General features: G+C 34.3%; 1 protein-coding gene across 10 annotated transcripts in view; it reads left to right on the top strand.

Annotated features, from left to right (window-relative positions):
* Positions 1–26,740, top strand: part of ROBO2 (roundabout guidance receptor 2) — a 570,793-nt gene that overhangs the window by 58,228 nt on the left and 485,825 nt on the right. For 9 of the 10 annotated variants that reach the window (XM_057696195.1, XM_057696205.1, XM_057696199.1 and 6 more), the window contains one exon: positions 995–1,321. In XM_057696195.1, coding sequence (XP_057552178.1) covers positions 995–1,321 — 327 coding nt within the window. Of the gene's footprint in view, positions 1–994; positions 1,322–10,221; positions 10,277–26,740 lie in introns of those variants that run through there. The other variant, XM_057696201.1, reaches the window with a different exon arrangement.

Raw genomic sequence — 26,740 nt, 5'->3', positions numbered from 1 at the left:
AGAATCTTTCTAATACACAGATGGTCATGCCACTGCCCACTCAAAATCAGTTAGCCAAACGGAATAAAAGTCACACTCCTTAGCATGATATTTTAAGTTCTTTTGTCTCTGGCTATAAGACTGCCTCTCACCCTCACCTGCCACATTAACTTCCTCCCTGATTATGAAATGTATTATGCATATACTGTCGTTTCTCATTCCTTCTGCTCATGCTGTTTCTTCATTCTGAATGTCTTTTTCCTTCTGTTGACATTATTTTCATTCTTTACAACTCAATTCAAATGCTACCTTTTTGGGGTAAGTCTCTTACTATGTTCTTGTTAGAGTTGACATTACTTTTCGCTGTTTTTTCCTATAATACATTTCTTGGACCTCCGTGCACCTTTTATTTCAACATAGTGATTTATCTTGAATTCCTCAGTCAGACATATCTGGGTTCAAATTGTGCCTCTACTGCTTACTTTGTCCATAGTCCTGGGCAATTTATGTCCTTAAACTTCTTCCTCATCTGTTGAATTGTTACTATTTGTGCACAATGTTCAGGCCTTTTTTGTGTGTTGACTCTGATGGCACAATGCCAGCATGATAACCGGTTTCTATGCATGTATCTTAGGTACTTGCCCACTTGGCTTTCTCCCCATAGTAAGCACTTTAAGGACAGGAAATTAACCTTGCTCATCTTAGTACCCATTCCAACTTATGGGTTCCAAAAGAAAATTTCAGGCTTATTTTTGTCTGTCATGACTCATGGAGCATGTTAAACCTCACTCATTAAAATTAATGCATTAATTTATTGATATATTGTCTTGCTCCAGAATGGACTTGAGATAGCTTATGAGATGCATGAAGAACAAAAGACTAAAACTTAAATGAAATAGTAGGAAGTGCATTTTGAATGACTGAATAGTTTAATTTCATCAGTGTGTGCCTAAATGAAACAAAAGCTGTTGATGAGGAATGTTAAAGCTTGTCTTCATTCTGTCACATTTTGTAGGATCTCGTCTTCGCCAGGAAGACTTTCCCCCGCGGATTGTGGAGCACCCTTCGGATGTCATTGTCTCTAAGGGAGAGCCCACCACTTTGAACTGTAAGGCCGAGGGCCGACCAACGCCCACCATTGAGTGGTACAAGGATGGTGAGCGGGTGGAGACTGACAAGGATGATCCCCGGTCCCACAGGATGCTTCTGCCCAGCGGATCCTTATTCTTCTTGCGCATTGTGCATGGGCGCAGAAGTAAACCTGATGAAGGAAGCTACGTGTGTGTTGCAAGGAACTATCTTGGTGAAGCAGTGAGTCGAAATGCATCTCTGGAAGTGGCATGTAAGTAAGCATAATGAATCTCATAAATGGCATGCACTTTTACTTTGATTTATTTTTAGTAAGCTTTGATTTGTTCCTATAGATGCTTATTACCTAAAGAATAAAAGTCAGCACACTGCATAATTTTACTTTGCTTTCTCCAAAGAAAGCTCATCAAAATAAGGTATAGCTAAGGCGTTTCTTTGAATTTATTTATATTGAAGCAATGTGGGCACTACGTTGTTATATTAAAGCAAGGTGGCGATGCTGCTGCTCATATTTAAAATTTGAATTACTAATGAGAGATATAAACAAGTATTAATGTTGGGGATGTTAAAATAAAAAGTTTATGTGTAACATGGCATCAAATACAAGGCATAAATTCATTACTGTACCTATGTCTGTTAAGTATATATATATATGTATATATAAAACTATTATATATATGTATATATAAAACTTTTATATATATGTATATATAAAACTATTTTATATATATATGCAATTTTTTTTCTAAACCTGACTTTTAATGGGCAACTTTAAAAAGAATATACTCTTTAGGTTATGTTAACTCTAACTTCCAAGTTAAATTCAGGGATTATTACCCTAGGCATGCAGGGAAAATACACCAACTATATTTTTTTAATCAAAAAATTCATCAGAGAATAGAACTGATTTCTGTTTAGGGACAAAATGTTCATATACAGGAAGGTCTTGCTCAGTTTTGTTAATCAGCAGTAGCTAAGGATTTCCTGACCTTGCCATTTAAAAATATGTTTCTTTATTAATCAGATAGCCCAAATAGCACTAGTGAATCAAGATGTCAAGGCTTTGCATCTATTTAATCATTGACTCCATAGCTTTATTTTTCGGGATGGTTTTCCAGAACAAATTTCAGAATATGTTAGATTTGTTTTCTGGTTTATAAGTGAGGATTTGGTGTCATAATTTAAACAGCACCGTATGATTTTGATATCCTCTATTCTGAAGGAAGATTTTATCAAGAATTATTTGTGAATGAGATGGCAATAATTGAGCTTAAAAAAAGTTTGTGCTCTACAACTTTCTGTTTGTAACAATCGGTGTTCATAGGTAAGAGAATTGAAATATTTTAGGATGCACGAGTCTTTTTTTTTTTTTATAGCTGGGATGTGAGTGCTGGATAATAGTTCATAGTTTCATATCTGCAATTAACTTTGATACTTGTACTCAGATGCTATATAGTATCACACTAGATTATAAAACTTGTGTATATGTATATTGAGATTCTCACAGTATATCATTACCTTTATACATGAAAGCATCTTTTAGTAAGCAAAATCATGCAATTTCTTATTCAGCTGTCACAATGAAAACTTTTGCTCTTAAGCATTCTGTCTATTTATGGTTTGTACCAGGAAATCTGGAGCCCAGTCCATGCTTGAAATGTGTAAGTCCAATAGGAAAAGATTACAAGAATCCTAAAACCCAAATGTATTGTGTAAAGTACTTTGAGATATAAGCATTAGAAATTTTGCTGGCAATGCCACTTTGTACCAGATGCTAGGTAATTTCATTTTTTAAAAATGTTTATTTTATTTTATTTTATATGTATATTTTTTATTGCGGCATAGTTGTTTTACAGTGTTGTGTTAGTTTCTACTGTACAGCAAAGTAGAGTTCCCTGTGCTATATAGAAGATTATCATTAGTTATCTATTTTATACATCTTAGTGTGTATATGTCAATCCCAATCTCCCAGTTCGTCCCACCCGCTCCTTCCCTCCACTTCCCCTCCTTGGTGTTCATACATTTGTTCTCTACATCTGTGTCTCTATTTCTGCCTTACAAACTGGTTCATCTGTACCATTTTTCTAGATTCCGCATGTATGCGTTAATGTATGATATTTTTTTCTGTTTCTGACTTACTTTACTCTGTATGACAGTCTCTAGGTCCATCCATGTCTCTACACATGACACAATTTCCTGCCTTTTGATGGCTGAGTAATATTTCATTGTATATATACCACATCTTCTTTATCCATTCATCTGTTTAGGTTGCTTCCATGACCTGGCTATTGTAAGTAATGCTGCAGTGAACATTGGGGTGCATGTGTCTTTTTGAATTATGGTTTTCTCTGAGTATATGCCCAGTAGTGGGATTGCTAGATCATATGATAATTCTGTTTTTAGTTTTTTTAAGGAACCTCCATACTGTTCTCTGTAATGACTGTATCAGTTTTACATTCCCAACAACAGTGCAGGAGGGTTCCCTTTTCTCCACACCCTCTTCAGCATTTATTGTTTGTAGGTTTTCTGATGATACCCATTCTAACTGGTATGAGGTGATACCTCACTGTAGTTTTGATTGCATTTCTCAAATAGTTAGTGATGTCAAGCAGCTTTTTGTGTGCCTCTTGGCCATCTGTATGTCTTCTTTGGAGAAATGTCTATTTAGCTCTTCCACTCATTTTTTGATTGAGTTATTTGTTTTTTTGATAGCTGCACGAGCTGTTCTTATATTTTGGAGATTAATCCTTTGTCTGTTGATTCATTTAAAATATTTCTCATTTTTATAACTTACTTCAAAAAGCAGTTAGATTAAATGCAGTTTAGTGAGATTTGAAATAAATATACAAAACCTCAAGAATTCAAATATTCCTAACTGTCCACTTTTATGTTGAAATATCTTATTTCTAGAATATTTCAAACATATTGAAATATTTCAATGTCAATTCTATTGATTTTTTTCCCTCACCAGATCCCTTTATAGTAAATAAAACAGGTATTATTCTTTCCTTTTATAGATAAAATGAAATCTGTGATGACTATGTGACCAAGACTCAGAAAATAAGTTAATGAAGAATTCAGGATCATGATTGTTCTAATTTTCAGTTTTAGAGAATTGTGCCATATTTGGAAGAACACTCAAATGAAACCTGGCTCATTTTATATGAATAAAAATAAAGAACTTTTAATTAAAAGATTTTTATCTACTCAGCAGCAAGTAACTTTTTTTTAAAAGTTGAGTTATAGTTGATGTATGATATTATATCCATTTCAGGCATATGACAGTGATTCACAATTTTTAAAGGTTAAATTCCATTTATAGTTATTATAAAATATTGGTTAATCCATTTTGAGTTTATTTTTGTATACGGTGTTAGGAAGTGTTCTAATTTCATTCTTTTACATGTAGCTGTCCAATTTTCCTGGCACCACTTATTAAAGAGGCTGTCTTTTTTCCATTGTATATTCTTGCCTCCTTTGTCAAAGATAAGGTGCCCATAGGTGCGTGGGTTTATCTATGGACTCTCTATTCTGTTCCATTGATCTATATTTCTGTTTTTGTGCCAGTACCATACTAATCTTGATCACTGTAGCCTTGTAGTTTAGTTTGAAGTCAGAGTCCACCAACTCTGTCTTTCCTTCTCAAGATTGCTTTGGCTATTTAGGGTCTTTTGTGTTTCCATACAAATTGCAGAATTTCTTGTTCTATTTCTGTGAAAAATGCCATTGGTAATTTGATAAGGATTGTGTTGAATCTGTAAATTGTCATTAGATACTATAAAACTCTTACAAGAAAACATAGGAAGAACACTCTTTGACATAACTCAAAGCAGGATCCTTTTTGACCCACTCCTAGAATAATGGAAATAAAATAAAAAATAAACAGATGGGACCTAATGAAACTTAAAGCTTTTGCACAGCAGAAGAAACCATAAATAAGACAAGAAGACAACCCTCAGAATGGCAGAAAATATTTGCCAACAAAGCAACTGACAAAGGACTAGTCTCCAAAATATACAAGCTGCTCATGCAGCTTAATACCAAAAAAGCAGATAACCCAATCCACAAATGGGTGGAAGACCTGAATAGACATTTCTCCAAAGACATGCAGATGGCTAACAAACACATGAAAAGATGCTCAACATCACTAATCATTAGAGAAATGCAAGTCAAAGCCACTGTGAGGTGTCACCTCACACCAGTCAGAATGGCCATCATCAAAAAATCTAGAAACAATGAATGGATAAAGAAGATGTGGCACATGTATACAATGGAATATTACTCAGCCATAAAAAAGGAATGAAATTGAGTTATTTGTAGTGAGGTGGATGGACCCTAGAGACTGTCATACGGAGAGAAGTAAACCAGAAAGAGAAAAACAAACACCGTATGCTAACTCATATATACGGAATCTAAAAAAATGGCACTGATGAATCCAGTGACAGGGCAAGAATAAAGATGCAGATGTAGAGAACAGACTTGAGGACACGGGGTAGAGGGGGGCGAAGCGGAAGCTGGGACGAAGTGAGAGAGTAGCATAGACATATATACACTACCAAATGTAAAATAGATAGCTAGTGGGAAGGTTCTATATAACATAAGGAGATCAACTCAATGATGGGTGATGCCTTAGAGGCCTGGGATAAGGGAGGGTGGGAGGGAGTCATGGGAGGGAGGGAATATGGGGATATATGTATAAATACAGCTGATTCACTTTGGTGTACCTCAAAAACTGGCAAAACAGTGTGAAGCAATTATATTCCAATAAAGAGCTTAAAAAAATTATATTCCCTGTACTGTATATCCCTGTAGCTTATTATTTTAAACAAATAACAATTTTTAATCCTCCACTAACTTTCTTCTCAGTATTAAAGTTTATCTAAATTGGCCAGTCATTTTATTGTTGGACAGCTATAAACTTATCTTTTTTTCTGAGCCTTAGCTTTGTTAAAATTGCTCCCAACACACATGCATCTTGTACTTTTATTTAAAGGATTTCTCTCTTTCCTAATTGCATCATTAATAATGAATCAAACTGTTCCAGAAGGAAAATTTTAAACCATGATTTTTTTTTCATGTAATGTGGCAGTAGCATTTTTCTTTATTTTTAAATCAGTGAGCTTTGAGCAATGCTAAAATATACTTCTGACCTAGAGAGGAAAACAAGAAGGGTTCTCAATTGGATTTAGCTAGTGAATAAAATTCTTTCTTCTAATGCCCTGTCAACAGTTCATGCCATTTGAGGCAACACAAGATCAAATAATATCCATTTATATGCTGCTCATCCCTTACACGTTAGCTCATCAGTCTTCTCCCTTTCCTTATGTGTTTCATAAAGTGTGTTAATATGGAAATTTAGGTCAAAGCATTGATTTGTCAATACTATAGGTAACCAAGGTGTATTTTTATAAAATGATAGGAACCGCTGTGGGTCATATAAATGTCTGGCCTTCATATTTTAGGACACTCAACATAATTGCTTAATGATGACATATCCATTTCTTCATCTGTTAGAGGAAAGAATGGAAGCCTGAAAACACTATGTGTTTGGAGAACTGCAAGGAGCTTGATATGGGGTTGGTGGGCAGCATAAGTTAGAAAGATAAGCGTGTGCTGAATCATTAAATTGAGACTTTTTGTTTTGTAAAAGGAGAGTCTTTGAAAGAAAATTGAAGATTGGGTTAAAGGGATGATGATTGAAGTCAGAGCAGAGTTAAGAAGCTGTCAAATTATTCAGGAAAGAGTATATGTTAGATTTTAAACTGAACAAAGCAGTGAAGATTGAAAGAAGGAAATAGTTTGAACTATTTAGAAATTATAAATTATATCACTTTATGGTTGGTTTTGGGAATAGAGGGTGACTCCCAGATGTTTCTGGTGGAGTGGTACTTACCATCCAAAGGGATGGCAGATACAGGAGAAATAACTAGTGGGAACATCAGAGTGAAGTCAACTTGGTTGTATTATTTGAAATACCAGTGAACTATCAAGTTAAAAATATGCCATGTTCCATTAAGAAAAGAGCTTCTGGAATTGAGAAGTCTTTCCCAGATAGAGGTTGAAGCCATGGGAGTGGTTAGACACAGATGTGATTGCCCAGGCAAGCTGTGTGTAGGGCTGAGATCACTCCCATTGTTTGGAACCCCAATATTTAATGGTGGACAAAGGAAAGAAGTCTAGATTAGGAGCTTCAGAGGAGGTATTGGAGTGATAGAATATGGGAAGTGGAGGGACAAGAAAAATAAGGAAATAATTTTAAGAAAGAAAAAGTGATTGGCAATGCAAGTGCCACATGGTGGTCCACTAAAAAAATATCAGTGGGCTCTAGGGATGGAAAGAAAGCACAGCAGCTGTAGAATGAGTAGGTAGTGGAGTTGGAGTGGCAAATGCTGTCTGTTCTTTCAAGAATTCAGCTCTGAATTGGGTGTGAAGGAACCAGAGCAGGGTATTCCAGCTTCTATACTATTGCCATTTGGGATGGGTTAATTCGTTGTTGTGGGGGTTGTGCTGTGCATTTTAGGGTGTGTAGCAGCATCTCTGGCCTTTACTGAGGAGATGCCAATAGGACCCCTGCAACCCAAGTTGTGACAAGAAAAACTGTCTCCAGCTCTCCCAGATGTCCCTGGCGCGGAGGTGGGGGGTGGTGTCAAAATCAGTTGAGAATTGATTTAGGTGTATATAGGAATATCTGGGTGGTGAAGAGTGTATGGATAAGTAGCAAACAAGCTTGTTATAACTTTTATTGTGAAATAATTATTGATAAAAAATCTGGAATTTTTGACTCAGCATCTTGATTTTCATTTTTAATTTCAATTATCTTGCTTTCTGCTGTCATATGATACATGCAATTTATTGATAACCGTCTGTCTTGACTAATTATATAGAAGTTAGCCTGTTTTTTATCATACTGTATCTATTCTCTTTTTGTTTTTTTAAATACATAGTTCAGTTATATGTAACAGAACAATATAATGGAGGAAAAAAATATTCAGCGCCAATCATTGTAGTGGAGATTTGAATCACTTACTTCATATTTGCTTTTCTTCCCCTCTTGGTTTGCAAAAAAAAGCAATCCAGAAAGGTACTTTTTAAATCACTTTAACTCAAGGAAGGTATTTAGTCAAAAAGTGATTTTTACATATTTAGAAAACAGAATTGCAGGGTCTGCAAGCAAGGTACTTGGCACTGAAGAATTTAGTACCTAGTTTTCCATTGGGACCACGAGGAGAGCTGAGGCGTAGCTGGTGCAGATAGGATTTCAGTTTGAACTCCATTGCTCCCTGTGTTTGGAGCAGAAGGAGCACAAGGATCCTCACACACACTGTGATACAGCCTGAGTCAGTGGCAGCCCCTAGAGATGGCAGCTGTAGCCCCAGGTGGTAAATATATGACAGCAGCTTGATCTATCGACCAGGGTAAAAGGGGGTTCTGGCCTAAATGAAAATTCATGAAAAATTGATGAAGTCCCCAGATTATTTTTTTCGTTTCCTTCTCTCTGCCCTATGCCAGTGCAGAGAGGGGAGATTAAATGAGGTGCTGAACGCTTTAGTGGCAAGAGGTTATGGTTCAAAGGTCAGGGGTCACTTAGAAACCGATCTTTTTTTCCCCTTTCCTTACTTATAAAGCAAAACTAAAACACAGAACTTTTCAAATTAGCTATGATTTACTGTTGCTTTCTTAAAAATAAAATAAAATGGCTAACGGCTAAATATTTGAAAGTTGGCTTTTGATGCACCTGCAGAAGAGAAGAGATGTGGTTCATAATTCAATTGGGGAACTAGAAATAGATTGAATTCCATGACTTCAGGGTGATTTCTTTCTTTTCTTCTTCCTTTTTTTTTTTCTTATTTGTTTCCATGTATGAAGACTCATGCCTCAAGAAAGTCATTTAGAGAGGGAAAATGTCTTGCATTATTTATAAGTCACAGATTGCTAGGATAGCAAAGCTATGGAACACTCTACAAACATAATGATCCTGTTTACTTTAAATCCAAAACTAAATTGATGCTTTATCTTTACAAGGAAGAGAGGTTATAGAAGTGGACTGACTTTAGTACCAGAGGTCACAGGTGCATTAAAAATGAACATGAGGTGAATTGTTTCACTGATATTTCCAAGTTAATAAATATGTAATTTTTTTCTTTTTCTTTTCTTTACTTTTGGTTGTAAATGAATGTTATCCAGGCAAAATACCGTTAGGCTCCGAAAACACGAGATAAATTAAATTGCTAAAAATGCTGAGCCATGGAGAGCTTTTTTAAAAAAATTATTTTATTGAGATATAGTTCACATATAATGTACCCATTTAAAGTGCACAATTTAATGTTTTTTAGTGTATTTACAAGGTTTTGCAACCAATACCACAGTCTTATTTGAACATTTTTGTCACTTCTAAAGGAAACTCTATACGCATTAGCAGCCAGTTCCCATTCTCTTGGAACCCTTCTTCTACATCCCTAAGCAAACACTAATCCACTATCTGTCTCTATATACTTGCTTAATCTAGACATGTCATATAAATGGAATCATACAATATATGGTTCTTTTTGACTAGCTTCTCTTCCTTAGTATAATGTTTTCAAGGGTCATCTTTGTTGTAACATGTTTCAGTACTTCACATTTCTTTATACTGCTGAAAAACATTGCATTGTGTGGATAGACCGCATTTTATCTATTCACGCATATGTTGATGGAAATTTGGGTTGTTTCCACTTCTTGTCTATTGTGAATAATGCTGCTGTGAATATTCTTGTATAATTTTTTGTGTGACAGATGATTTCATTTGGGTATTCTGTTGGGTATATATCTAAGAGTGGAATTGCCTAGTCATATGGTAACTCTTAACTTTTTGAGGGATTTATAAGTAACTTTTAAGTGTAGATAAAATAATATTTACTAGTGTTACTGACTTAACTGTGTCCAACTCCCCTCTTAGTACAAAGCACAGCTATGAAACATTGCTAGTATTTGAAAAATATTATTGACTGGCTGGCATGTTATACTTTGGTGTGTTATATGTGCATATTTTAAGATAAGATTTAATTAATTAAAAATATGAAAGAATTATACAAAACCACTGAATGGTCATGGAGTTTCTGTTTTTTCCTTTGGTCTGTTTAATTCAGGTAGGTATGAATTGATGAAATAAATTCTGAAATCACTTCCACTTGCAAAACTTCTTACCAGACCATGTTGACTTTCGCCCCAAGTAAGTTGGATAATCTTGCTCTTTGAATCTTATTTCACTCTCTGCCACATTTTTGTTTGTCCTGAGAGTGGACAATACTCTGGCTTCTCAGAAGATGACATTATCTTTCTTGAGAATAATTGCCATAACCTTTCCTGTTCCCAGGTTATTTTTCCTTCTGAAGGTCTTAAAGTTTCTTTTTTCTTTTTTTCATTTACTAGGAAGGTGTAGAATAAGAAATTAATGGCAATTATAATAGAAGTTGATTAAGTAATTCCAGGAGTAGGAAAACAAAGAACTGCTATCATGACACATCTTTCCTAAAACAAACAAACCTATCTATCTAAATGCATGAGGCAGCTGGTCAATTGGAACCGATATTCATAGATTTTGACCAAGAAGAATATGGGAACTACTGGCTTCCTCATGATTCCTCTATTCATATTTCTACAGATTTCAAGAGAGAATGAAGAGTTTTTTTTGGGGGGTGGGGGGTGGGAGGTATACAGACACCGCTGAAAAACACTCATACCTTAATGTACGTTTGGGCCATGTTATGAACTAAATTGTGTCCCCCAAAATTCATATATTGAAACTCTAATCCCTAGTACCTCAGAATATGACTGTATTGGGAGGTTGGGTCTTTAAAGGAATACATTAAAATACAGTGGTTAGAGTGGGTCCTAATCTGTTCTAACTGGTGGCCTTATAAGAAGAAGACATTTGGACACACAGACACCAGAGATGCACGTGCACAGAGGAAAGACTGCACGAGGACACAGTGAGAAAGTGGACATATGCAAACAAGGGGAGGAACTAGAACTGCCAACACCTCAATCTTGAACGTTTAGCCTCCAGAACTGTGAAAAAATAAATTTCTCCCGTTTAAGCCACACAGACGATGGCAGCCCTAGCAAATTCATACAGGCTATTTGTCTTACAGCAAGAGTAACCACTAGAAAGAGACTATATTAAGAAAATATAATGATAAGAATAAAATATTATTTGTGCTCTAAAGATTTTGTACTGCCCTGCATCCTCAATGTTGGTCTGAGGCTGTTTTAAAAGAAATCTGTAAACTCATTTGAAAATATTATAAACTGTGAATGTATGGGCACAGAGGAATCAATCTGAAATGTCTTTAACTAGAAACAAAAGACATTAGCAAACATTTTGGTATTTTTTTTTGGTATTAGAGAACCATGTCAGAAGGTACATGTGTGTGCACATGCACACATCTGTATTGTTTGGGCTGTTTTGTCTGTGTACCTTTTAATTTTGTAATACTCCATCAAATCCTTTCATATGCAGGGCTCTCCTTTAAGCTTCACAAATGAAGGTGTGAAATTGCCATGCCTGGAGTACATGTTTGAACTTATGAACTATTTAAATATGTGTAGTGCTTTATTTTGATATCAGGTTTCTGTTGATTGAATTAACTATATTCAACCCCTCTCCCTTACAAGTCTCAAGTTGCCATTCATTCACATTAGCCTAAATTGACTCTGATTCCAAGGAAAGCACATAAAGAAGAGAAAGAGAAATCTTGATGTCCTCTTGTTTTCAAAAGATTAGTTCCAAAAACAGTTTAATCATGAACTCTGCAAACATGAAAATCCTATCCATAGAATGACAGCCAAACATATTCATAGTGATACTAAGGTGTATTAAGACAAAACATGTTGAGTTCAGCTCTTGTTTCCAATCTCAGAATTTTTTTTAGATAGAAGTAAGAAAAAGACTAGTTATGGTTTGGAGGATTTCCTACCTATAAACCTTCAATTTATTCAATTTCAGCTGGTTTGTAAATATAAATTGATTCTACTGAAAATGTATATAGGTTGACACTGTAGTTAGGAAATGTAATTTTGTGCTGCAACTTGTATGTTTTTCTCTCAAGATATGTGTTTCATCAGAATGACAGGTCTCCAATTTTCCTTCTTTAGATTGAATTTGTTTCTGATAATTATAATACACATTGTTCAATTCTGAAGCAGCTCCCACAAGGTTTCTATAATTACATAAAGGAGGTTGTAGTTTTTTCATGCATGAGTCAGTATATATGTTAAGCTCTTTAGAGGAGTACAGAAGTAAAAACAGCAGGTGAAATTTTGTTCAACTCTGGAAATTTCTTTTTCTGTAGAAGTTTGCAACAGCCTGTGACTTAACTGCTAAAGGATGAGAGATTCAACTGTGGTATCAACATATTCTTTCCACTCTAAATCATTGGAATTGGTTTTCCTCTCAGGAGATTATCAAATGCAAAAACAACATTTTCAACCACCTCTTTCTTAATTAAGAGATATTCATACATTTTTGTCAATAGGGTATATGTTTTACAAGAAATAATCTAGGAAAACAATATTGGGCCCCTGTTTAGGATTTCTGTAAACTCTCTGAAGTTCCCTAGCACCTAGCACTACCCTTCCGGGGCTTCTCAGGCATCAATAGTGTCTCTGACCGTTGGAGAGAAGTAAAGCAAGGTGATTTGATGATGTGACAGACAGATATGTAGGCCCAGAATCTGATGAATTCCAGTAGGTTTTTATATGTTTATTTTGTTTTGCTTTTTTGTTTTTGCAGAATTCTACCACCCAAAATAGCCCATGGTCATTTACTCACTGGTTAGCCTAAGCCTGTTAAAATATTGATCCTCACAAAGCCTGTAAGCAAGGGTGTCAGCCTGGGTTACAGGCAGCAAGAAGAGTTCGATTGGCCCAAGCCATTGGCCCATTGAGTAGCAAGCATCACAAGTAGGGCCCAGAAATTAAGTGTAAATTAACATCTAAGAAGAAAAGGGGCTCTTTTTTTTTTACCATCTGTACCTTTTTTCTAATAATCAGACCATTTTCCAGTTATACAAATACTTCTTATTATTTATAAAGACAATCATTGAGTTTTTTATGTGGTTATGTAACATCTAAGGCCGTACAAGTATTTTGGCACAAACTTTACAGTTTTTTATATATAGACTGTAAATTATGGAAAGGTAACATCACTATTTTACTTCCATAATGTTGTATTTGATATAGACCATTATATATACACATATGTGTCAACCTGTTTCACTCTCCTCCTTCTGGCTTTTTCTGCATATTCACATTGAATGAGGATGTTCAGTGTTTCCTTAAATCTTTTTAAAGGTCTTTATTGGGTTTGTTAGGCATTAGGAGTAAAAAGCAGCTAAAGAGATCCATGCCTTTAATGGTGCTTGTGTTATAAGTGAGAAGCCTATTAACAGCTAAGCTTCCACTGTGATGTCGAGTAAGGGCCTTCAGGTAGGACAAGACATAGGAGTTAAAAGAAGTGGCATCAAATGCTTTTGGATGAATATGAATGCAAAGTGACCTTAGAAAAAAAAGACGTATAAAAGCAAAGACCTGAGGCTGTGTGTGTTGGCCAGTTTGGGGGATAATTACTATATTTGTTGGATTGGAGAACGTGTGTAAAAGAGTAGAGGGAGATAATTTAAATAGGGAAGTAGAGATTGCTTATAATTAAGCAAACTAAGGAGCTTGCACATTATCCTAGAAGACCTGAGGGAGCCTTCAGTGTTCTTTTGATTTGGGAATGTTACTTGTAAGGTGTGAAATGATACATGTTAAAGGTAGTATAAGATGGATGAGAACATGGAGGAGTGTCAAGGTAGGAGATCTACTACCAATTAAGGTATGGTAAGAAGAAGGCGGAATTAATTTGATGAATTTAGTTGATACCAGAAAGGTAGGAGATAGCATTTCAAAGGAGAATTGATAGAGATTTAAGAAAAGAGTTTGCGGTCCAAGGGATGACATAAATTTAGTTTGCTACATTTTTGGACAGTACTTTCTAACTGCTAGGTACTCAGCTAGGTGTTGAGGATATTGATACTTAAAACAAGAGTTGTTTAATGGGTATAGAGTTTCAGTTTGGCAAGATGAAAAAGTCCTGGAGATCTGTTGCACAACAATGTGAATATACTTAACACTACTGAACTGTACACTTAAAAATGATTGAGATGGTATACTTTGTTACCTGTGGTTTTTTTTTTTTTACCTCAAAAACAAAAAACAAAAACAGAACAGGGCATGATTCATGCCATCAAAGAGTGTTCAATAAGATGGTATAAAATTTAAGTCCTAGAGTGAGGAACACCTGAACATGTGGGAATTCAGAGGAAGAAAGTGTTGATTTTGCCAAGAGAATTACGGACTGGGCGAAATGATTTCTCTAGCTGGGAAGTTACTAAAAATAATCACTGACGTTTACTAAATGCCAGGATTTTTCCTATGTGCTTTATATTCATAGTTTGAGTATAATTCTCAAAACAACTTATTCTCTCTCTGTTATATCTGAGGCCAACAGTTAGCAATTTTTACACAGTGAGATGAGTTAGGATTTGAACCCAGACAGCATTTGCCTCGAGTTTGCTTTCTTAACTACCATGCTAAGCAGTCTCATTGATTCATTTAAACGAACAAAATCATTTGACGCTTAGAAGACATCATTGGTATGTGTTTTAGGTATTCTACCCAGAAATCGTTATCCAGTTGTATACACACAATAAGAATGCTGGCTTAGATGAAGTCTAAAGCTTCGTTTTGGTGCTAAAATTCTTTGATTCGTGGGATACTAAAGGAAACAAACAATAGAAAGAGTAAGCTTTTTTTTTATTTAGTTATATATTGACATTTGAGAGCTCATTAGTTTATTCAAGTGATTTGATTTTCTCTGTACAGTTCCTCGTTGTCAAATATCAGTATCAGGAAGATCCATCACTTTCAGGTCTTATTGACATGTTTGCAGCCCAAAGCAGCTTGGAGCTCAAGAATCCAATTTATAAGAAGAGTCATCTATCATTGAATATCTAAAGATGACCAGGTTTTATAGAAAAAGGAGTATGATAATAGCAATGATATCCTTACAATACTTTCTAGAGTTCTTTGGAAGTTATTAACATATTAACATGCATTATCTTATGGCATATATATTTGTAGAAATTTACTTTGATAGTTTCTTTCTAAGTTCAGTACTTAATGTTAACATTGGTCAATTGTGCTTTCAAATAACTCTATTTATTCTTAATTTAAAAGTTGATTAAAGGAAAAATTGTTTTTTCAATAAGTGATAACTTGGAGCGATTGGATACTCAAAGGCAAAAAAAAGAAGCTCAACTTACAGTTCAAACATTATACAAAAATGAGATAAAAATGGATCAAATATTTAAATGTAGATCATAAATTTTATAAAACTTTTAGAAAATAGGACAAAAATCTTTGATACCTTGGGCTTGGTGAAGAGTTCTTAGACATGATACCAAAGCACAAACCAAAAAGATAAAATAAAGAAATTTGACATCATTAAAATGAGAAACTTTTATTCTGAAAGGTCTTGTTAAGAGGATAAAAAGACAAGTTAAATACTAGGAGAACATATTTGCAAACAACATATATCTGACCAAAGACTCATACCTAAAATGTATAAAGATCTCTCAAAGCTCAACATTAGATGAAACAAATAATCCAGTTAGAAAAAGGGCATAAGACATAAAGAGACATTTCACCAAAAAGGATGTATGGCTGGCAGATAAGCACTCGAAGAGGTGTTAAAAAGCACTAGCCTTAGGGGAATGCACATAAAATAGACTATGATGAGTTATCACTACCTACTATTTAGAACAGCCAAAATAAAAAATCTTGATCTCTCATTCATTACTGGTAGGAGTGTAAAATTGTGCAGTCAATCTGGAAAATAGTTTGTCAATTTCTTAAAACACTGAATGTACACTTACCATACATTTGCACTCCTGGGCACTTATCTAAGAGAAATGATCACCTACATCTGCACAAAAGCCTGTATACAACTTTAATAGCAATTTTATCTGTTACTGCAAAAAAAAAAAAAATGGAAACAACAATTAAATTGTCCCTCAATAGGTGAATGGTTAAACAAACCATGTTATATATATATATATATATATATATATATATATATATATATATATATCACGGAATACTACCCAACAATAAAAAGGAATGAATTATTGATATGCACAATGACTGAGAGAGATCTCTAGGGCATTATGCTGAGTGAAGAAAGCCATTTCAAAAGGTCACATACTGTATGGTTCCACCTATATAACCTTCTCATAATGACAAATTTATAGTGGTAGAAAAGAGATTACTGATTGCTGAGGGTTAGGGATGGTGAGGAGAGAGGCATGGGTGTGTTTATGAAGAGAGAGCAAGAGGGGTGATCTTTGTAATGATGAAATAATTGTGTATCTTGGTTGTGATGATGGTTACTCAAATATGCACCTGATGAAATGACACAGAAGCACAGGCATTGTACCAATGTCAAATTCCTGGTTTTGGTATTGTACTATCATTATGTAAGATGTAACCACTGGGGGGAAACTGGATAAAGGGTACAGGGGCATCTCTGTACTGTCTTTACAACTTCCTATGACTCTATAGTTATTTCAAAGTAAAAGGTTAAAACAAATAAGCTAACTACTTTAAGTAGATACAAGTATATAAAAATGTCCGATTAAAAACCAATGATTTATTTTATGATTTTTAAATATTAAGTGTTTTGCTTAAACTTTGATGAATTCATATTTTTATTAAATGTATACATTTCTTTAAACTCACTTATTTAGATTCACAAATTCACTGTCTGAAATTAATACATTAAACTTGTATATTCTACATACAATTTGTGAATTTCTTTTTCTATTTTTGATTTTTGCTCCATTATGGTTTTTGAATTTAATTATAGGGTTTTTTATCCGGTGGGGGGAAGAAGGGGGAGGTTAAAGTTTAAGAGGGGAGTGGTTGTTCCTAAGAATAAAGAGTCCCCAGTACATGACCTAATGAACAGGATCTATTATTGTATAAAGCTGGTCAAAAATCTCTTACTCTAAAGTGCATTAATACGAGGGTGAGTCAAAAATTATCTGCACTCTGGCTGTAGAACTTACAGAAGTTTTCATATAACTGGAGTGTGGATAATTTTTGACTCATCCTCGTAGTTCAGATTAAGGAATGCTATCCAGCTTGATTTGTGTGCTGCTAAAACTATGGATGGAATATCATTAATAGTTCTGAGTACCACTTTAAATTCACCATTAAAACTGGAATACCACTAGAAGAGAAAGATTAAAGATTTAAGACTGTCATCAGTAGAAAAAGCAAAGGAAATGAGATTACTGAGGAGCAATGAAGATGTGTAGGGCTGGTAGTTCTCACCAGGCACATCAAAAATTGTCGTTCCAAAGAGAGAATATATTTGTTCTATGTGACCCTTGAGGAAAGAAAAGGACTAGTGTATAGAAGTTGCAGATTTTGCCTCGGCGTGCCAGATGATAATTATGGTGTATGTATTCTTTCTTGGGATTTTAAGGAATTATAGGCAAACCAAGACCAATATGATGATGTGGTCAGAAAAGAACCTAAAAAATTACATGCAACTATATATTTCGTTATAGCTTTGCCTTATGTTTCCCTCAAAGGAAAAAACAGTCTTCATGATAATGAAATGAGATAACAAAACTTAAGTACTAGTCACTTATTTAGTTTCATCACTTTCTGATTCACAAGGAATTCCAGAAAGGAGGAATGATTTCCTTAAATTTAGTATTATCATGTTTCATGAAAAGTCCTTGGGAAAAAATCTCACGTATGCATATGTCTTACACATTTTATCTTGAAATCCTTTGAGATTATAGGCAATTAAATTAATTGCATTTTGTAGTCCAGTCCCTCATTTATAACATATAATTCCCCAGGACCCACATGTCCAGATTCAAGAGTAGCTTGATAGAAAGGCTGATTTATTTTTGTCTTCTTCCTGGATCTGCTTTGAATATTCTTAAAAGAAGGAGGAAGATGCTGTGTTTAATATTCATATAGGATTTGCTTTTAAAAGCAGCTTCTCTCAAAAGCCTTTTGTTAAAAAGGACTACCTAGAAAGGGGTCAACTTGCAAAATCCTTCCTAACTACTTGTTTGGTTCTTTAGGACTGATGGATAAGCTGATAGAATCTAATCTTCATGTGTGTATGTCATTAATAGAGATGTAAGAATCTCAATTTACTTTGTCTTTCTCTTTTCTGTCACATCATAAGGAAAAGCTTTACTAATGAAGTACCCAATGGTAATAACCCATTATATGCTAGGATCTCTCTTTCTATCAGATGACATGCAAATGAACTGTTCTATTTCTGTGGAGAAAGAAAGACAAGGAGTGGTCTAGTTAATCATACTTGAGGGCTGCCATAGTTGTCTTCTGGGAAATATTATCATTATTCATTCTTATTTAAGGGTCCTTATCTTGTGCATAAGAAAATCTCCCATTCATCCCATTTGGGTTTGATGTTAATTACAGGGGCATTAATGGAAGCTTTCTCATAAGAAATGGATGTAGGATTAAATCAGAAAAAAAAAAAAAAAAAGAAAGGAAAGAAAAAGAAAAGCAACCTTCGGGGTGAATCAGGTTATCATAAAACCATGCATGTAGAAGCTGGCAGGTTGGAGGAACCTTAGAGATCATCAGTCCCCTTGTTGTTCAGATGTAGAAACTGAGGTCTTGAGAGGTGAACTGACTTAATCAAAGCCCTCAGCTGATGAGAGGCAGGCTTGAGATGACAAATGAGGGAGCCAATTTCATCAGACAGCAATGTAGGGAAAAGATGATTTGGGGAATTTCTTTTCCCAGAAAGGACCAGGTTCTGGCCCTTTTCTCCTCTTCTGTGATTTTGGCAAACCTTTAACCTCTCTGGGTCTCTTTTTCTTGAATTTAAGGTGAGGGGATTAGATTAGATGATTTGTCTTCCAGAAAAGTGGTATCTGACTGAGCTACTATAGAGGGTTTGTGTGTGATTGCTGGACAAAGTTCATTGAAAAAAGATATTTCCAACATATCATTTACGTTTGGCTTCCAGAAACTGAGAGGAGCCAATTTTGGGTAGCAAGTAATTTAGCAGTTTTTTTTTTTTAACTGGCCATCCCCCCAGTCAATTTTCTTATCCCAGATAATATCATTTTTTTCTTTTTTACTTTTTTTTTTTTTTTTACCATTTCTTCATGAAAATTCTGGTTGACAAGTAATTGACAATATTGCTGCTAAAATGAAGATTTTCCTTTATCTTCTATGTCTTTTGAGGATTTAACTGATCACGGATCCACGTCTATGCAGTCCCTAGTCATCTTGTCACCATGTAATTAAGTCATTTTTCTTTTCCAATCAGGCATTCAGGTCTAAGGTAAATATTTTTTGAAAAATTATGTACATTTTGGATCAGTATTTCTGGTCTCTTGAAGTTTAATGTAAACAAATATAAATTTCTAGTATATAAGTTGGATCTTGTTTTGTTTCTCTAAAAGAAATATGTGGAGCAAAGAAGCTAATTTTTGAGATATGGCTTACACTTAGTGTATAAAATATTTTATTAGGTAAAATGCGTATTTTCCATTTACTAAAATACTTTCATAATTATATGCAATTAATTTCATAATTATACACATAAGTGGGCATATATTAGACCAACATAACATTACTCTTCTTTTTGGACCCATGTTATCTAAATTGCCATAAAAACCTTTCTATTCTTTGTGTCTTTTGGTTTATTTTCCCTTATTTTGTCTTTTATTTTTCTACTTTTTTTCTGGTTATAAATACTTTCTTACTTTAGAAATGTTAGAAACTACAGAAGAGTTAAAAAAAATTACCACCAGAAATAAACATCATTATTTCCACTGTGTTCTTTTTTATTTACCAACACTATCACTTTAATAATAGACAATCTGCAAAATGGATTCAGTTTAATACTTCAATAAAATAAAAGATGAAAATATTACGCATTTAAATAAACATCTATAATTTGCTCAAATTGGATAGGCTGTAACATAATTTGCCTTTGTTTCTTCAGAGAACATTTAGAAATCTTATAATAATGCCTTGCACATGCACTAAAGAAATAGAAATAATCTAAATTGCAAACATGTTTAATAAGCCCTTACAAATTCTAAAACTGTGGTTTTTTTGAAAAGTTTTCATATCATAGTCTTACTACCAAATACTTTATATCATCTCTGTAAAATGTCATCATTTATTTTTCTGTCACAAAAAAAAATTCTTTCAGCTTTCTAACTGTGGTGATACCTTTGTGAATACTAGTCCATCTTCCACCTATTTAAACTAACTACCATATATAATAGGCTAAATTTTACTTGGTAAAAAATCAACAAAATAATTGTTAATTCATGGACTAACTAAACTTTTATGGGCCCTTTAAAAATATTTATGTATTTTTTGCTTGGGAGTTTATAAGTAGTTTATTCTTCATTTCTTAAAACTATTTATTTTAATAAATATATTTGAGACTATAAAGCGAATTTAGAATAGTTTTGTTTTCATATGTGATGTCAGTTCTAAGAAAAATTTATTTCATCCAACTAGTTTTCCTTTACCTACACACCAGTCCTCAGTTGGAATGACCTTTGGAGTGACTGGTGTCTTGAGTGATGTAGTTAATGAGATCTAGTGACATCATGACCCTGACCCCTCCGTGGCCCTGGCTTCTCTCATCCATCTTCTTAACCCCACAGGCTGAATCAGTGTGTAGAATCAGGATTAAACAAGTGTGAATAAACAAGTTCAAGAGTTTTCTGTCATGGCTGCCAGCTCATGGACGTGGCAAAGTAAGACATAGAGAACTTAATAATGGGAATGCTCTTTGTGCACTCCACAAACCCTGTTGGAGAAATCACAAGTGTTTGTGGTCAGTGCAGTGCATCTAATCTCAGTTTGCTCCATTCCTGGACAGTGGTGGCGGTTGGTCTTTATAATCATGTAGCTGTTGGCATGTTCAATGAAAGGATGGCTGATCTATCACTTACCCAATGTCACACATTACTAAAGCTTTTATCTCATTAACTATGATTAATGTTTGTATGGAATGGGCTTGTCATGTAACTGTTCATATTCAGCAATTTTCAGTCCCTTAGCTTATTGAACAGATGAGAGCTTTATCTTGGGGACTGAGCTCTCTTATTTGCAATTACTGTTGCAACGTGGCATGGTAACTGTGTGATGTAGCTCTTCTTTGGCTCTTTCCCATTATTGGCCTTCAGTGTGTTACCTGTCGTTGAACTTGGGATGTCTTTATATAACTGCAGTCAAATTGAAACCTATGAACAGTTTGGCTTATGTAGAAAAGAATAGAAGAAATGCAGTAGAACTTTAAGGAAATATTTTGTATTATTTCTTAATGTATAAGTTGTTTTTCTAATATGATTTCCACTTTAGTCTGTTTTCTCAAAGTGAGATGGAAAAGGGTAGAGATTAAGGATGCAGTTATTTTCTTGCCTTTGGCTGTGGTTCTTGCTTTATCTGTTCTACATTTGACAAGTCTTTCCCCTCAGCCCAGGGCGCTATTTGATAAGTTGACCAGTCAGTGATTAAACATATTTATTTAGTGCAATGGGTCAGAGCTATTGCGACAGATAGAAAATTACTGATGGATTATCAATTTCAGCACCTCTGACATCTGGCCTCAATGTAGTCCATCATCTGAGGACTCATAACACATTTGCTTGGACAATAACATGCTCAGCTACCTGTGTGATCACAGAGCTGGATATTGGAAATATTTTGTACAGAATTAGTAACACAGAAGCCACAGAAATTAGAAGAGCTCTGCACCTACACTTGAAAACTAAAAACACCCAATATTTTACACTGTTTAAAACTGACTTGTACTTTGGATATGCTTTGCTGATTTGGATAATTTTATAATTTCTTTAAAAAGCACATTTTGGAATTGATGAAATAGATATTTGGAAATACTTTGGAAACAATATTACGTGTAAAAAAATTACTCGTGTCAAAATATTTAAAAATTGTAGTGGAATAAAAAATGGGCTTAAGTTTTGGTCTATTGAAGTTATGGAATTTCCAAAATAAAACCCCAAGTCAATTACTTACCATTGTAATTCTTTTTAATTATAAACAAGAATTCAAACAAGATTTCAAATAAACAAGATTTCAAATTTGAAAAACCTTTCTTCTTTCATTGTTACTATTGAGTGATTCTTTAATCCTAAGTGAATTCTAATAATAAAGAATAAGTCTTGTAGCAAATGCTAATCTAAAGTGGAAATAATTCTACTCCTCTTGTCCATTTGACTAAAATTTATTCCAATACAATCTTCTTCACATCCTTATTTCAAATTTTCATATAAAATTTGAAAATAATCTTGTGATTAGCTTTTCAAACAAATCTGATTCAGGTTAGCAGTTTGTTTTAAGGTATGTTCATATCATTTATTTATTTATTTATTTATTTATTTTACTTTTTAAAAAAAATTTTGGCTGCGTTGGGTCTTCATGGCAGAGAGCAGGGGCTACTCTTCATTGTGGTGTGTGGGCTTCTCTTTGCGGTGGCTTTCATTGTGGAGCATGGGCTCTAGGTGCACAGGCTTCAGTAGTTGTGGCTCACGGGCTTAGTTGCTCCAAGTGGCATGTGGAATCTTCCTGGACCAGGGATTGAACCTATATCCCCTGCATTGGCAGGCATATTCTTAACCACTGAGCAACCTAGGAAGTCTTTTAAAAACTGGTCATACTTGTTAAGAAATTAATAGATCATGACAGAAAATAAGTCCTAAATTTTATTGCAGCTTTATTCTCATTTGTAAATATTTCATGTGATTATCCCTGTATCCTTATGCCCTAATTTACAGTGATTCTCCATTTAATATTTATGTGTGCTGTCATAAAAATATCTGTGAAGCTGAAAATGATTCTTAATCTTCAAAGTGCTCATTTTCACACATTGTCTTGAATCTACAAACTGGTAAGAACTTAGAAATGTTACCTTCGTTCACAAAATAAAGATTGAGCTCATTGACGTTATAATTTACATTTATTCACAAAATCCACACCAGAGCTATTTGCCATAAAATTGATAGTCCCTTTGGAATGTCCAACACAATGTGCAATAACTTGGCAATATTACAGGTCATAATAGGTCATTATTTATTGCTAAAGACTTCCTGATTTTTCTTGAAATTAAGTGAGGTTTCTTCTATAATTTTGTGTAAACCTGTAGTAGTTTATAACATTTAATCAACTCATCTCTCCTTAGATGCCTCTGAGTTGGTTTGAAAAATTCTTGGATGAATTCTAGTTGTAGGATCCTCTCTGGAATCTAGGTGTGTGGACTGTTATGGATGTTTAGATCAGGCACAATTGAAAAATGAGGGTGGTCAGATAAGGATATCTGGATTTGATTTGAAGAGTTGTTTTGAGCAGTCACAGGGAAGCCATTGTAACATTTTCCATAGAGACCAACCCCTGTAAATATCAGAACATTTCATATCTGTCATTTGCTTTAAGTCCTTAAATATGATGGCTACTACTTAATGCTTCTTAAGATTTGTACTTTTAAAATTGGGAGTGCTCACTGTGTTCTCCATATTTTGACGAACTGTTACCTGCCTAAGTTTGCCTTCAACTTTTATTCTACCCCACCTACTTCTCTTTTTTTCATTTGCAGTTTCTGGCATATAAACTGTGTATAAGCTATCAGGAGCAGGTCAACAGATATTTCCATGTAAAACAAGCAAACAATAGAAAAGTGGTACACATTATTTTGGAACAAAGATCCATTACATGGAAACATGTGATTTAATCAAAATGAAGCAGTTTAATTCATTAATATGAATTATGTATCAAAGTTTCTTTGGATAAGGGCATTCATATATTAGATTGCCAGTTGCTCTCATAGAAAGGGATGCTATTATCTGTTACCACACAGGGACACGGAGACATTGAGCAAAGAAATGCATGTGAAAGTGCCTTGTAAACTATAAAGAGCCCTAATAATGTGAAGTATGTTATTTTAATGTTATGCGCATTTGTTGGAACAGAGATGGGAAGGGAGAAAATATATAACTACCCATTCTTAGAGACTTCTTTGCCTGCCTACAGTCTGAGACTTATGGTTTTACAGAATTTTTATTGGTATATAATTATTTTTCATTCAAGGACATTAACATTGGCCAATTTAATGTACTAAAATGTAATGCAAGCAAATGCTCAGAACCACGATTTTAAAACGTTGCCTTTTACATTGCCCTTGTAAGCATTTGTATTGTATTTGGAATAACTTTCATCCTTGACTATTTTTTTTCATAAGCCCTATTAAGATTTTTTTCACTCTTTTTATATTATTGGATTAGTGCTTTGCATCATCAACAACCTGGATTTTCAGCATTTAAATTCCATTTTTTAATGTGATGAACAATTATGGTAACAAGTAAATTAAAGTATGATTATTTTAACTTGTAACATGCACTAACATGTATTCCAATGTGTCCAGCATATATGTTTCTTCCAAAAATGTACAGGACATTTGGGGAAGATATGGAAAAGAACTAAGTCAATGATGTTGATACAGCAACCTAATAACTTTACTTTGATGACCTAAAAGAATGTAGGCACTGAGAGAATTTGGCAAATTATAAAACTTCTAAAATGTATGCTGAAGTGATTCAAACTAAATCATATTATACCCCTGAGCTGGATTGATTCATACTATAATTACCACTCAAAAAACTGATGATATGTTAATATTTAATTGATAGTTGTAGGTTGATGGTAAAATTTTAAATGTGGAGTAGCTACACAAAATGTGGAAGAAAAGTTTGCCTTTATTCTTTGAATTTGTGATTAGTCTGGGATAATTATGATTTCTAACAGCTACAAAGATCAAATTCAATGGCATAGCTGGAATTACAGTGATAACTCTAGCTTTGAAAAAATTCCAACTTTGCCAACGAAGTATATCACCTTCCTCTGTATTCAGAATATTATGCATTTCAAGTTAGTCTGAGGAGAGACTTAAAAAATAATTAAGAAAAAGCAATTGAGTGATTTTTTTTTTGTACTGAATTGAAGAGGCAACTTAAAAGTTGGAGATTGTACCTAGCCAGTCTTGTTTGACAGAATTCTTACACATAGGAATCCCCAAATTTCTTATAAATCAATGTTTGGGCAAATTAATGGGAGACAGTGCAGATGTTTAGTATTATTATGCCAACATGAGTATATACTCAGGTTTTGATATTCTTTTAAAATTACTTAAAATTTTTTGATATTCTGTTAGCAGAATAATTTGGCTAATAACTTGATGAGTTTCACTGTCTATCTGTGTAAGTCCTTGATGGCTTGAAATTGAGTGAGAGATTGGACATTCTGATTTAAATATTTTTCAGTTAACTCAGTTAAACCAGATTCCTTTGGTTTGTTTCATATAAGCAACGATGCTCTGTTGGAGATTGTTATTAAAATTTTAATTTTATCTTATGTATTAGTTGAAATTTCTTGGGTGATTAAGGTCTCATCAGGATACCTAGTTTTCTTTATATTATGAAATCTTGAATGTGCTATGTTATTGCCCAATGAAAAATTCAGCCTTTCCTTTACACAAGTTGAACACTAATTATATCCTGGAAACTTTTCATACACCATTCCATCTTCACTTCAAGCCACTGATGTTTAAGATATTATTTTCTTTTCTTCGTTGTGAGGAAATTAAATGGCAAGTTGGACAAAAACTTTGCCCAAAGCCATGCAACTTATCAGAAGGGATTTTGAACCCCTATGTGTCAGTTCACTGATCTGGATTTCTTTCCATTTAAAACAATTTCCAGAGTATATGATCTAATGGAGACTTCTTAGGATTGACCTCATTGTGAGTATGAAGTACAACAGGCAATTCTGATTTTTGAGAGAGTTCAGGATCTTTGTTTATAGAGATCTAACTTTCATTCTCTGTAGGTGAAGTAGGTAACTGTTCACAGCACTGGAGTGTGTGTGTGTGTGTGTGTGTGTGTGTGTGTGTGTGTGTATAAAGGAAGAGAGAACAAAAGGTATTCAATTCTAATGTGCTCTCCCCAACCAACAGAAATGTGGACTATTTGCTTTGTGGCCACAAACATAGGCACTTTTTGTATGAATTTAAATTTCAGCTTAGTGCCCCTTGCCACCTAAAGCTACAGTTGTAAATTTGGTGGTGGTCTGTACAGATGTGTGAATTAGTAAGCATTTCTTAGACAAAAAGTTGGGGTTATAATTTAGTTCTCATGGCCCCTCTTCTTTTATGTGGGCTAAAATAGTTAACATGTAAATTCTTCATTAGTGTTCATAGTCAGAATATGTAGAAATCCAAAAAGTTAACCGATTTAAAGAGATTATTGCTACACCAGTGCTAAACTCATAGAGAATGGCCATTCAAAAGGCTGAAATCCGGTTACATATCTTTTTTACAGTGATGACAATGTAAAAAATGAACCTATGATGCTTCCTCATAGCTTCCTTCTCGGATCTATTCCACATGTGGTGTTGCGGTAATATTGCAAGCAGTGAAGTATTAAAACAGTTTTGTCTTGTGTTCTTTCATTCTGACAGGCCAATGACATAATGTCAACAAGCCATGTCT

Source organism: Hippopotamus amphibius, chromosome 10 (genome assembly GCF_030028045.1).
Source record: "Hippopotamus amphibius kiboko isolate mHipAmp2 chromosome 10, mHipAmp2.hap2, whole genome shotgun sequence".
Lineage (NCBI taxonomy): Eukaryota > Metazoa > Chordata > Mammalia > Artiodactyla > Hippopotamidae > Hippopotamus > Hippopotamus amphibius.
The sequence above is the reverse complement of the archived record's forward strand: the minus strand, read 5'-3'. Positions and strand labels throughout refer to the sequence as shown.